Source organism: Otolemur garnettii, unplaced genomic scaffold (genome assembly GCF_000181295.1).
Source record: "Otolemur garnettii isolate 467f Iridium unplaced genomic scaffold, OtoGar3 scaffold00144, whole genome shotgun sequence".
In the NCBI taxonomy this organism is placed as follows: Eukaryota; Metazoa; Chordata; class Mammalia; order Primates; family Galagidae; genus Otolemur; species Otolemur garnettii.
The window spans coordinates 3,753,195-3,766,585 of NW_003852539.1; the positions used below are offsets into that span (position 1 = coordinate 3,753,195).

General features: G+C 41.1%; 1 protein-coding gene across 7 annotated transcripts in view; it reads right to left on the reverse strand.

Moving 5' to 3' along the window:
* Positions 1-13,391, reverse strand: part of LOC100961574 (microtubule-actin cross-linking factor 1) — a 363,479-nt gene that overhangs the window by 111,867 nt on the left and 238,221 nt on the right. For all 7 annotated transcript variants that reach the window (XM_023518666.1, XM_023518665.1, XM_023518664.1 and 4 more), the window contains 8 exons: positions 12,756-12,905; positions 11,731-11,964; positions 9,564-9,788; positions 5,281-5,799; positions 4,111-4,287; positions 3,719-3,842; positions 2,609-2,817; positions 1,627-1,944 (listed from right to left, as the gene is read on the reverse strand). In XM_023518666.1, coding sequence (XP_023374434.1) covers positions 1,627-1,944; positions 2,609-2,817; positions 3,719-3,842; positions 4,111-4,287; positions 5,281-5,799; positions 9,564-9,788; positions 11,731-11,964; positions 12,756-12,905 — 1,956 coding nt within the window. The remainder of the gene's footprint in view (positions 1-1,626; positions 1,945-2,608; positions 2,818-3,718; positions 3,843-4,110; positions 4,288-5,280; positions 5,800-9,563; positions 9,789-11,730; positions 11,965-12,755; positions 12,906-13,391) is intronic.

Genomic DNA, 13,391 nt, shown 5'->3' on the forward strand with positions numbered 1-13,391 from the left:
AAAAAAAAAAAAAAAAAAAAGAAAAGAAAATGGATTTCATGATATAGAAAACATACATAGGTTTGCTAACACTAGTCAGCTAAACGATCTAGAAACAATGAAACCTCAGTACCTCATCTAATGTCCAGATTTGGGTTCCTAGATACCACTGCCCTCTGAAAGGAAGGATGCTTGGAGAAAGCTGATTTCAGGTCTGGGACAAGGAAATACCTTAATTGTGCTAGAAGATAAGCATGTGCTCTTATACTTTTTGATGGGGACATGTCAAAAAGACAGGAGACAGGGCCAAGTGTGGTGGCTCACACCTCTAATCCTAGCACTTTGGGTGGCTGAGTCCAGAGGATTACTTGAGGCTAGGAGTTTAAGACCAACCTAATGAGATGCCCTCTCTACAAAAATACAAACAGGAGCCCAGTGTGGTGGCATATGCCTACAGTTCCAGCTACTCAGCAGGCTGAGGCAGGAGGATCACGGGGGCCCAGGAGTTTAAGAGTTTGAAGTTGTAATGAGCTATGATGACTGTACTCTAGGTCTGGTGCAGAGTGAGGCCCTATCTCAAGGAAGAAAAAAAAAAAAAAAAAGACAGGGACAGCTTGAAGGGGCTCCCATTGGCTATTTTGGGAAAAATTTTAAGTATCAAAAGCATTGTGTTGGTAATAAAAACAGGATCACATAATGATACTGTCTCTCTTTTATATTTTTACAAAGAGAAAATGATTAGCAACTGATGCGTCTAGGTGAAGAGTATGCTAGTGGCAATTGAACTATTCCTTCTACTTTTGTCTAAGTTGGAAATCATTTAAAACAAAAAGGTAGGAGGGCAAACAAAAGAAAATGATGAGATTCTACTTTAATATGGAAAAAGAAAGTTGGATAAACCCGAGGTAGCAAGGTAGAGATATAGGAATGCTAAGGTACTGAAGGTGGGAATTTGAACTTCCAGAGTTCAAATTGGCCACTCCTTAGTTAAATTAAATATATTATGACCCAGCAATTCTACTTATGGGTATATATTGATTGGTAGTAGTTCATTAAAACTTTTTATCAAATATTTCCAGCTTTGTATGCCCACCTAACAGGCACAATGTAAGGGTAGATGGCACACCTCTTGGGTACAGGACACAACTGCAACAGGGACTTCACCTAACAAATGCAAACACTGTGCCCTAATCATTTGTACCCTCATATTAATTTGACATAAAAAATATATACATTAAAAAATATATTTCCAGCTCAGTACCTTCCAAGTATACGAGAGGATTACATTTCCTCACTACCTAGAATGTTAGGTGTGGTTATATAAAATATGCTTTTACTAATGAAATGTAAATGGATATGACATGGTTTCTTCCCATTGTAATCATGAAAGCGTCTATTAGGGTGAAGTCTACATCAACCTGTATCTCACTTCATCTGGGTTGAAGATGTATGAGTATAAAATAAGTCTTGGCTGTGCTTTTTTAAAAATGGACAAATAATCTCTACTTTACAGGATGGTTGTGACAATTCTCTAAGAGAATGCAGCTAAAAGTTTCCAGTGTACTGACTTGGTGTGTGCATGGCAAATGTTAGTTTTCTCTTTGCTTTTCTCTCTCTTTCATTCTAACATGTGAGATATCGCCTTACCTGGATCTGCTGGAAGAAATGTGCGATATCTTGATCTGGCTGATTTCCAGAGGCCAGCATCCGACTTTTGTTCTCCATGAACTGCTGCAGCTTATCAGAGAGATGTTCAAACATCTCTGCTTGGGGCAGAAGCTTCTTTAGGGAGCTCTCCTTTTCTTGCTGCCGTAGACAGAGCTGTTCAAAGCGCTGGCTCACTTCTGCCAGTTTGCCCTGCAGCACTGCTGCTGTAGTGCTGTCTGCGGTCTCCATGAATCGAGTCACCATCTCACGGGTGGCTTCCAAGCTGCTCTTTTGCCGAGCAATGTCCTGCTTCAATTTCTGTCATCAAGAACATGTTTGTCAGTTCCTAGCTCACTTATTCCAGGATATCTGAGCCAAAAATGAGTATCAACAGGCTCACTTCCTCAAGTGGTGGCCCAATAATTGCAGCTTAGCCTTCTGAATACTATACATCTCATCCTCTTAGTTCCCCACTTCTTCCAACCACATGGTTTTGTTATTGTTACTTTCCCTCCAGCTTGGTTGCTTGGAAATTGGGTAGAAATATCTTTACATGGATTAGTTGTCATCTTTAAACCTATTAATCTTTTTTTGAGACAGTCTTACTATGTCACCCTCAATAGAGTGCTATGGGGTCACAGTTCACAGCAACCTCCAACTCTTGGGCTTAAATGATTCTTTTGCCTCAGCCTCCCAAGTAGCTGGGACTATAGGTGACCACCACAACACCTGGCTATTTTTTGTTGTTGTTGTTGTAATTGTCATTTTTGTTTGGCAGGTCCAGACTGGGTTCGAACCTGCCAGCTTCAGTATATGTGGCTGGCACCCTAGCTACTGAGCTACAGGCTCTGAGCAGTCATCTTTAAATCTTATATAGAAGATTCACAGAAGTCAATTTTTCTCCTGTTACCTTTTCAACATTATGTAATTATGCCACATGCAAACTCACCCTCTGTGCTAGCTTTGGGGACATAGGTCTTACCATATTAGTGGCTAGTGCTTCTTGGATGACTCCTGATGAGAGTGATGCCACCTGTTCCCCTTCCAGGTTTTGTTCAACTTCCCTGAGTGACTGCAGCAGGCTCTCCAGGCTTTCTTGGACACTCTGAGATCGAGCAATTGCCTTTTGCAGTAGAGCAGAGCGCTCAGCCAGGCTACAGGAAAGGCTTTGGAAGTGGCTGAGTATGGAATCTGGAAAATTGATGCCATAATCTGGAAACTACTTTGCATTGTGTTTTTATAAAGAATATATTGAAACTGCACATATTAATTGTAATAATAACTGAAATCAAGATAATAGAAGGAATAAGCTTGAAATGCCTTAGTATTGGAGCCAAACTCAATAAATATTAGTTATATAGCACCTACTAGGGCCAGAAATTGTACTGAAGATAATTAAGGTAAAGTCTCTGCTGTCTCCAAACTTAAGACTCCAAAACAGAAGATAGGCTGTGATTGTGTGAGGAAAGCACATCACAATCAAAAATAAAATCAAATCACAAGTGCTATCTTGCTTTTAGGAGTACTGGCCTAGAGAAGCCCAGAAGGAATAATAAATCTTATATTTCTTTTGAGGAATGTGGGTGGTGGTCAGGATCTTAGAAAGGAGGAACCTCTCATGTACATCTATTTTTTTGACAAATAAAAATTATATAAACTTAAGATGTACAACATGTTTTGATATGTGTACGTGCTATGGAATGGCTAAATCAGGCTATTTAATATATGTATTACCTCACATCATGCATGGTAGGCACTCACAAATGTTAGTAGTTGGGCAATGTAATGCAGGAGTAATGTAATGCAGAAATGACTGGTTTACTTGAGAAAGGAAGGGAAGTAGGATGTGATTAGAAGATAGATGCCAGGGGATAATAGGCTAAAACCACATTGTGAAGGTCCTTAATGATGCAAGAATAAAGTTCATTACAGGTTGAGCTGTTTGATAAGAGTCTACATCTATTCATTAGCACCTATCCTCAGCACCCAGCCTTGCACCACAGATATGTGCACAACATAATGTGATACATTGCAGAACAGAGCTACATACTAGGAATTAAGGGGGTACTACTACTTCATTACTGCTTTATACCTGTGGTTTCCTGAACATGCTTGTGGTCTGGGGCTGGCTCGCCTTCAATTTCCATGAGGTCATGAGCTACTTTTTGGAGCTTTTCTACAGGTACTTGGTGCTCAGCCAATTCTTCCTGCAACTGCTGCTTGTCCATGAAAAATGACAAAAGAAAAACATCTGAATAAACAAAGCTGATTCTAGGAACCAGCTACTGAACAACTTTATGAAATAATTTGTTTATCCGCAGCCATAGATAATAGAATAAAGTGTTTAGAAATCAGATTTTACCCAAGGCATCCCAACCACTGCCTTTAATCTACACAAGTTTTTGGTTTTCTTTGGACTAAGAGTGTTCTAAGTCATGCAATATGAGGCCTTGACACCCAAACACAGCAAGTGCCCTGACATACCTTTGTTGTTGCAAGCTGCTGCTGTAGGACCCCAGGATCAGAGGCAACAGTATCTGAGAGGAGCTTCTGTACACTGGCCTCACAAGTCTGCATCCAGGCCTGCAGGCTGTCAGCACTGCTTTGAAACTGCTGATACTGGGCTAGTAGCATGTTCAGGTGAGAGCCCAACCGCGTACACTGTGCCAAAGAAAGAAAGAGGAGCAGACCTCAGCAAGGTCATGCTGGGCACAGACTAAAGGGGCCTTGCTTTGTTACAAAGAATTCACTGAACTTCTGATAAGGATAACAACAGGACCCATGGATCAATGGGTTAGCAATAGTCTACAGCGTGGTCGTCATTGTTTGTTTCATACTATTCACTTCAACCTAACTATATATCCAGGAATATTTAATGAGTAGCATGACAAGCCACCAAAGAAATATACATCAGGTTGCAGGCAAAGATAGGGATTGAAAGATAAAAAATGTATTCCTTTGAAGAGATTAGAGATACTTCAGAAAGCATAAGACAGGAAGAACAACTGGCCAGATTATAAACTTTAGAAGCAAGTAGGAGTTCTTTGGAGAGGGGAAAAGATAAGGATTTACCTTAGATGTACTATCTAGGAATCTGGTTTAAGTTTCCCCTATGCTATGTTTCCTGGGAGCCAAAGTCTATTGGTCAGGATACAAAAAGGTGGGCGCCTCCACTACTGTTGTGAGACATATTCCTGACACTGCTAGAATCAGGCCTGTGGGCCTACATATTCAACTTTTCCCCCCTCTGAAACAGTTTTACTTTGTCGCTCTCAGCAGAATGCTGTTACATCATAGCTCACAGCAACCTCAAATTCGTGGGCTCGAGTGATCCTCTTGCTTCCCAAGTAGCTAGGACTACAGATGCCTGCCACATGCCCAGTGCTTTTTTTTCTTTTTTTTAGTGATGGGGTCTTGCTCTGGCTCAGGTTGCTCTCAAACTCCTGAGCTTAGGCAACCCACCTGCCTTGGCTTCCCAGAGTGAACCATAGTGCCTGGCCCTATTTTACTTTTTTTTTTTTTTTTGCATAACTCATGCAGACACCCTGCCTGTGGTCAATATACAAATCAGCTTGCCCACTATGTCCTGAGGTTCTGATTCTGAGCCCCTTAAACCCACAGTTGTAGGAGGGCTACCAGGAACCTCCCTCTTACCTTTGAATGGAGAGCAGTGTATCGTTCTGATGCATCCTTCAGCTTGTCCTTCACTAAGTTTCCAGTTGTTGATGGTTCTTGGCCTTCCTTAAAACTGATTACTGTGTCCAAGACTTTTTGTCCTGAGATAGTCACAAATCGCAAGTCTCCTTTGTGGGAAATGACGTCCTCTGAGAAGCTCCCCTGCCGCTTCAGCAGGGAGGGAAGGGCCTCAGGACTGCTGCTTCCCTTGTGCATGTTCTCCAGCTCTTTCTCAGACCGTTCAAGCCAACTCTCAAACTCCCTATGATCCTGCAGAAACTTCTGCAACTCATCCTGAAGTGTCTGCACTCGCTTCAGCTCTGCCTCTGACTGGGTCAGGCAAGTGGCATATTGCTCCTTCAGCTCTCCTAGCTTCCCTTGTAGCATCTGTCGTTCTTCAGGTGTAAGATTGTGGCCGTGTTGATCTAGGAAGGCTTGAGCTGACTGGGTGGCCAAGATGAAATTTTGCTGTTGGGACAGCAATTCCTGGTGATGGGCCTGGTAAATAATCCCCCCCAAAAAGGATGATCAGTAGGGAAGCAACAATAATTTGGTTATGAGTATAACTAGAAGTATTGGGGTATAGCTACCTCTATCTCAATACGCCACTTTCCCCAGATGCTCAGAAATTGCCAATATTTTTCACTGCTAAGCATTATGTCATATGCTGATCCCTGCTTAACTAACATATATAGGACTTTATAGTTTGGGGAATTTTTTGTGACACAGTCCCATTCTGTTGCCCCAGAGTGCTGTGGCATCGCATCAGCCTAGCTCACAGCAACCCCAAACACTTGAGTTCAAGTGATCCTCCTGCCTCAGCCTCCCAAGTAGCTGGGACTACAGGTGCCCACCATAATGCTTTGGCTAATTTTTTCTATTTGTAGTAGAGATAGGGGTCTCACTCTTATTCAGACTGGTCTCGAACTCCTAAGATCAAGTGATCCTACTGCCTCAACTTTCCAGAGTACTAGGATTGTAAGACTGAGCCACCACACCTGGCCAGAACTTATGTGTAATATCTCATCTAATTTGTGACACAACCTGCAACGTAGGTAGATAATCCCCATATTAAAGACAGGGAATGCCAAAAAGATGTTACATGTTGTAAGGTCATGCAGTTATTAAGGGACAGAGCTGTGATGAAGACTGGGAACACTGGTTCACTCCTGTAATCCCAGCACTTTGGGAGGCCAAGATGGGAGAACTGCTTGAGGGCAGAAGTTTGAAGCCAGCCTGGATCTGCTGGGGATCCAACAGAGCTAGATCCCCAACTCTACAAGAAACAGAAGAAATTGGCTGGGCATGGTGGTGCACACCTGTGGTCCCAGCTGTCTGGGAAGCTGAGGCTCCTACAGCCCAGGAATTTGAGGCTGCAGTGACCTAGGATCACATCCTCCACTGTACTCTAGCACAGGCAACAGAGCTAGATTCTGTCCCATAAAAAAACAAAAAGGCAACAACAACAAAAAACCTGTAGCTCTCTTCACTAAACTGTACCAATGGCCAACTAACAATTATCCACATTAATGGAAGGAGAAAGTAGCTGAATAAGCCATACATGATAACAGAAAAACTGAAAATGCTTAAGCCACGAAATACGTTACTCACATGTCTACAATTACTGTTCTACTACGACAGACTTTGAAAAATTAATTTGTTAAACAAAAAGCAAACTGTGTTTCTTCTGGATAGTGTAAGCAATTTGTACCTCTAGTTTGTATGTATAGGCTATGTCTACATGCTCATAATGTGGACCATATTTCTATACGAATGAAATATAAGTTCCTTGAGAAGAGTTGGGGGTTTTGATTTTGTTTTGAAACATGTTCTTCCTGATTCCAAGAGAAGACATTGGGAGCTCAGGCAGTGCTCCTGACTATCTGTACTATTTATGCAACTGCCTAGAGAAGGACTATAGCCTACATTTCTCCAAATATTTTCCAGTTTCGGCCTATATTGACAGGAACCTGACAGCCTCAGCACCCAATATCACCTCAAGAAAGCTGAAATGACAAGTATATCCTATTCAAATAGATAGCAGTACAAAACAGAACTATATTGTCTGTGTACTGCCTAGATATCACCTATTCTGATCCTCCAACCCATCTACCTACACATAAGGCAGTTCCTGACTTGGGATGAAGATGTTCCTTGGTCAGGCTTACTGCTGCAAGCAAGAGGAGTCAGGAGGTGCCCTGTGACAGAAGAACCATCTTTGCTCTGTGCTACTGTAAGACTATCAGGGCTTTAGGGAATATACAATGGATCTTCCAATACACAAGTGTCATGCAAGAGGCAGAAATCTTATTACTACAAAATCTAGCAATGACCAGCTGGACATCTGTAACTCAGTGGCTAGAGCGCCAGCCACATATACTGAAGCTGGTGGGTTGGAATCCAGCCTCAGCCTGCCAAACAACAATGACAACTGCAACCAAAAAATAGCTGGGCACAGTTGTGGCGGGTGCCTATAGTCCCAGCTATTTGGGAGGCTGAGGCAAGAGAATTGCTTAAGCTCAAGAATTAGTGGTTGCTGTGAGCTGTGACTCCACGGTCACTTTACTGAGGACAACAAAGTGAGACTCTGTCTCAAAAAAAAACTAAAAAAATATAGCAATGACCCACATAGACCACTGAACACAAGTATTATAGCGAAGCCAAATATTGTGCTGCAAAGTTGGCGCTACTAAAATATATGATCCATGTGTTTTGTAAGTACCTTAAAATATAATCGTCTTTCAATCAATCCAATATAATGTGCCTGTAGATGTCAGTGAATGTCCTAGGAGACAGTTTATTGAGTTGCTCACCAGTTTATTTTTAATTTCTGGCATATAGCAGCTACTCAGTATTTGCTGAATGAATGAATAAATGAGCAAAGATAAACAGTAAGAAATGATTTCTGATTTGTTGTTGTTTTGTTACAGAACAAGAACCCTATAAGAAATGGTTTCTGTTTTCAAGCCTAGCATCTGGAGGGAAATACAGACAAAAATATAATGTAGACTGAGAATGATACAACAGGGCAGAGCCTATGGCTCAGTGGGTATAGCACCGCCCCCATATACCAAGGGTGGCAGGTTCGAATCCGGCCCCGGTCAAACTGCAACAAAAAATAGCCAGGCGTTGTGGTGGGTACCTGTAGTCCCAGCTACTCAGGAGGCTGAGGCAAGAGAATCGCCTAAACCTAGGAATTGGAGGTTGCTATGAGCTGTGACACCATGGCACTCTACCAAGGGTGATAAAGTTAGACGCTTTCCCTAAAAAAAAGAAAAAAAGAAAAGAAAAAGAAAGAAAAAAATAGAATGATACAACAGAGGGAAGGAATAACACAAAACAAGGAGGAATATGTACCCTAACTTGGGGAGTGGTGAAGCAGGGTTTCCTAGAGGAGGTGAAATCTAAGCCGAGATTTGAAGAATGAACAAAAATTAACTGAGAGCTGGCCTACTCCCTTACTTTCTACATCGGAGAGGCAAGAAATTTCCACAAGAATGCAAAGGCTCAGAGTAAGAACACTGTACAGTTAGAGAACTGAAAGGGATTAGTAGAGCTAGAGACTCAAGTATAAAGGAAGGTGAGAGATAAGGCCAAATAAGTAGGAACAGATCCTGATGAGGGCTGAAGACTAAGTTTAGGCTTAATCTTAAGGGTAATAGGCAACCGTAAAAAAGGCAGGGACATGGATAACTTTGGAAGAGAAGTAAGAAGCATGGGATTTGGGAGTGTGAGAGAGAGAAGATTCTAGGATGATGCCTAGTTCAGGTGATTAAGTGAATACAGAAAGGAGAACATGTTTGATTATGCCAGGGGTATCATGGGAAATAAGTGTTCAATTTTCAGGCTGGGGTGCTTGGAGTCACAAGTTGCAAATAGGCAGATGGATTTATATACTTGTTTGAAGTGCAGGATAGGTATTAGGGCTGGAGAGAAATATATACATGGAATTTATTAATGTAAATGGTAATTGAAGTTATGTGAGTGGATAAGACTATCTAAGGAAGGTATTACATATTCTGAAAGATGAAAAGAGGAACTAGGATATATCTGGACGTATATAGTACTTTAAAAGCTAGCTAGATCATGGCAGAGTAGTGCCATGGAATCCAAGGGAGAAAGTATTTCAAGAAGAGTGGCCAACAGTGTCAAAGCTGATGGGGCATCAAAGAAGAATTGGACTTAGGGGCAAAAAGCTGTGGAGCCTTGACCAGGACAGGAGAGATTTCTCCAACATAGCGAGGACAAGCTAACATCCTCACCTTCATCTTCTCACATTGCCTGTCCAGTTTCTCTGGAGCTTGGTTCACCCCCATGTAACCATCAGTAGTATCCAAGGCTCCTTTGTCCAGACTAGCGGTTGAGAGTTGCTCCATTCTTGGAAAGCTTGTCTCTACCTGTCCTCCAGATGATCCCACTGAAGTCACCCAGTCCAAGAGAGCATCGATCTTACTCTTGTTCTCTTCTAGTTCTTTTGCTGCTTTACTCTGAAAGATACAGAGGTAGTTGAGTTAAGGCCTTAAATACCTCACCACAGAACCATAGGCTAAGAAAATGAAGGGAAATTTCAGCCAAAGTAAAAGAAAAGCTCTAAGACAGGTATAAATAGTCTTCACATATACAAAAAGGAATTAATACCTTCTAAAATCTGTTTAAAAATAATAACTTAAAACCCTTTCTAGATTTTATCTCTTAATGCATTAAAAAAAGAAAAAAACAGAGAAAATCTTAGGATTTAAAAAGACTTATTAAGAGATCACTTAGTCCTGCCACCCCAGCAAAGCTTCAAAGAATCCTCTCTAGATACATAGAAAAGGTGCACTGGGATATAGGGTAAGAAATGGCATAGTCACGTTCAATTATCTGGTTGCAGACTTCTATCATCCTTTTCTCAACCAAACAGAATACTAGCGCTTAAACTTGCCCCCCAAATTCTATTACAGGCTCTACAATCGTGGTTTTCAACCTTCCTAATGCCGTAATATATTTTCATTGTTAAAAAGGGGTCGCAACCCACACGTTGAGAACCACTGCTCTATAAGTATTTTCTTTTTCTTTCTTTTTTTTTTTTTGAGACAGGAGCCTCAAGCTGTCCCCCTGAGTAGAGTGCCGTTGCATCACAGCTCACAGCAACCTCCAACTTCTGGGCTCAAGCAAGTCTCCTGCCTTAGCCTCCCAAGTAGCTGGGACCACAGGCGTCTGCCACAGTGCCCGGCTATTTTTTGGTTGCAGCTGTCATTGTTTGGCAGGCTTGGGCTGGATTTGAACCCGCCACCTTGAGTGTACATGGCTGGCGCCTTAGCCACTTGAGCCACAGGTGCCGAGCCATCTATAAGTATTTTCATTGGTTAAATTGATTAAGCCAAGTTAAGCAATCACATATTTCAAAATTTACCTTCAGAATAACTTGAACTTCTTTTCCATGTTCTCTACCTCCCTCATTAACATCAGCGTCTGTGTCTGAACAAAGGATTCAAATTCGATCTTCTAGTGCTGAGTGACACACAGAAGACCATTTGGGACTTCTCTTTGGTTTATCCCATCATAACTATAGAGCAGTGTTTTTTAAACTTTTTTATCTCACTGCACACTTAGGGACACTTAAATTATGTTGATTTAAAAAGAGTAAAATAAAGGACTATACTTACTGTGCTTTGAAGTCTTTCTTTTGGAAATAATTTAATTAATGAGCTTTAAAAATTATTGTAGCATATTTAAGATCCTCACACAGCACACTGGTGTGTCACAGCACTCCAGCTGAAAATCACTGCTATAGAGACAGCTAAAGGATAGCCTGTGGCCCACTAAGATTCCACAGATAATTTCACTAGACTCTTGGATCATCAGTACAGATTCATCTTCAAAATATGTCATTTGCTTTTCCTCCCCAGGGTAGTACCCTTCCTAAGTTCTTTCTGACATTTTTCAATTAAAAAAAAAAAAATTGGCTCAATGCCTGTGGCTCAAGTGGCTAAGGCACCAGCCACATACACCTGAGCTGGCGGGTTTGTACCCAGCCTAGTCCCGCCAAACAATAATGACAGCTGCAACCAAAAAATAGCTGGGTGTTGTGGCAGGTGCCTGTGGTCCCAGCTACTTGGGAGGCAGAGGCAGGAAAAAAGCTTGAGCACAGGAGTTGGAAGTTGCTGTGAGCTGTGATGTTACAGCACTCAACCCAGGGCAACAGCTTTAGGCTCTGTATCCAAAAAAAAAAAAAAAAAACTTGGTACCTATATTTATGACTTAAAGTTCTTCTTGATGTTTCTTATAAAAATAAAGATTAACTCACTCACACACCAGCTTCTAAAGCAACCCTTCTTTGTGACTCTATGTATGCTCTTTACAAGATAGTTTTCCCTCATTATCTTTTCTTTCTGTAGGTGCCAAAATTTTCTTTTCTAAAAAATATCAAGTATCATAAACTGGTACCTTCTCAGTTTCGTGCTGTAAGGCTGAAGTCACTGCTTCCTCCAGCTCCTTCTGGGCTGCCCGTGTCCTTTCCTGGAGAGCCTCATACTGCTCCTTAGCCTGATGAAGTTTTTCCTGAAGAGCTGTCAACTCATGGGGGCTCAGCTTGGTCTGATTCTCTTCCAGGAACCCTTCGATGTCTTTAACAACAGTGGCAAATGAGGCAACATGATTCTGAATGTTGTCCCGTAAGTCCTTAATACATGAAAAGAGAAATGAGAGCCTTCAACTTTAGTACTTCAAAGTTCTCTAACAGTACAGAGATGGAATTGCTAGGATGACATATCTGTGTACAGTCCTTCACTCTAATTTGCTTAAGGTGTAGGCTTAGACCAATACAAATAAATTTCAAAATATTTAGTTTTCTAAGCAAACATATTGTGAAGATTAAAAAAAAGGGACACTGTTGATTTTGCAATGCATTATCTTCCTGTTGGTCTTTTATACTCTCTTGGTTATCACTCCTTGTCCTTAATGTGGTCTATAAGGTCCAGCGTGATATAGGTCCCACCTACTTCTCCAACCTCATCTTTCACTAATTTTCCTCTTGTTCTTTGCAATCTAGTTGAACTAGCTTTCTTTCAGTTTTTGGTTGTGTTGTGTTTGATCCCATCTTATCTCAAGACCAATGCATTAGCCTCTGCCTGGTATGTTCTCATCCTTCTCCCCTCCCTTCATGCATTAACCCTTACACATCTTTGATTGCTCATTTAAGGGACATTTCTTTAAAGTAATCTTTTCTGACATCCTAGACTAGACTAGGTTCTCTGTTCTCACATAACCTTTCCTTTATAGATATAGCAGTTAATAACTATATATTCATTTTTGTAATAACCTGTATGTCTGTCTCACTGGACTATGTGGCGTATTCATAAGGAAAGTGCCTGTTTACCATTGTTACTAACACTAAGCACCATGCCTAGCACATAACAAGCCTTTATAAATACCTATTGAAGGAATGAAAAAATGGACTAATTCACACTGACCTTTAAGTCACTTTGGTTCTTCTGCAAAGTAGCGAGATCCTGCTGGGTGACTCTGCCCTGGTGGCCCACCAGTGCTCTTTCTGTCTGTCCTACCCAGTTGCAAAGATCCTCTAGTTTCTTGTGACAGGTATTTTGTTGTTTCTGCAGGGTCTAATTAAAAGGCAAAGGTGTCAAAAGATAATTACTAATTGTGATTTCACAAATACAACATAACTTCCTGAAATATAAAACAGGAAGGTTATATCTCAAGGATGAAAAGTTAATGGAAGACTAGAACAGGACAAGGCACAGAAATCATATTCGGAAGCTCCCCTCATGTGGATAGTCTGTTGATCTGGGTCTATGGTCTGGATGATAAGAAGGAATAATTTGGGGAGGGATGCTCCTAGTTCAGGTTTTGGTTTAAGAGGTCCTTTGTCAGGCTGTTGCTATTATCTCACAAATGGAGAACAGAAAGCCCAGATGCTTGAAACCTACATCTGAGAATAATGGTGATAACATATTAGTGGTTCTGACCAATCCCTCCATTACAGTCAGAGGATTTGATATTTATTAACTTAAAATATGAAAAAGAACTAGAGTAGAAGGAGAAACTCAAAGACTAGGATAATTTATAATCTGAGCTTCTTAATAATT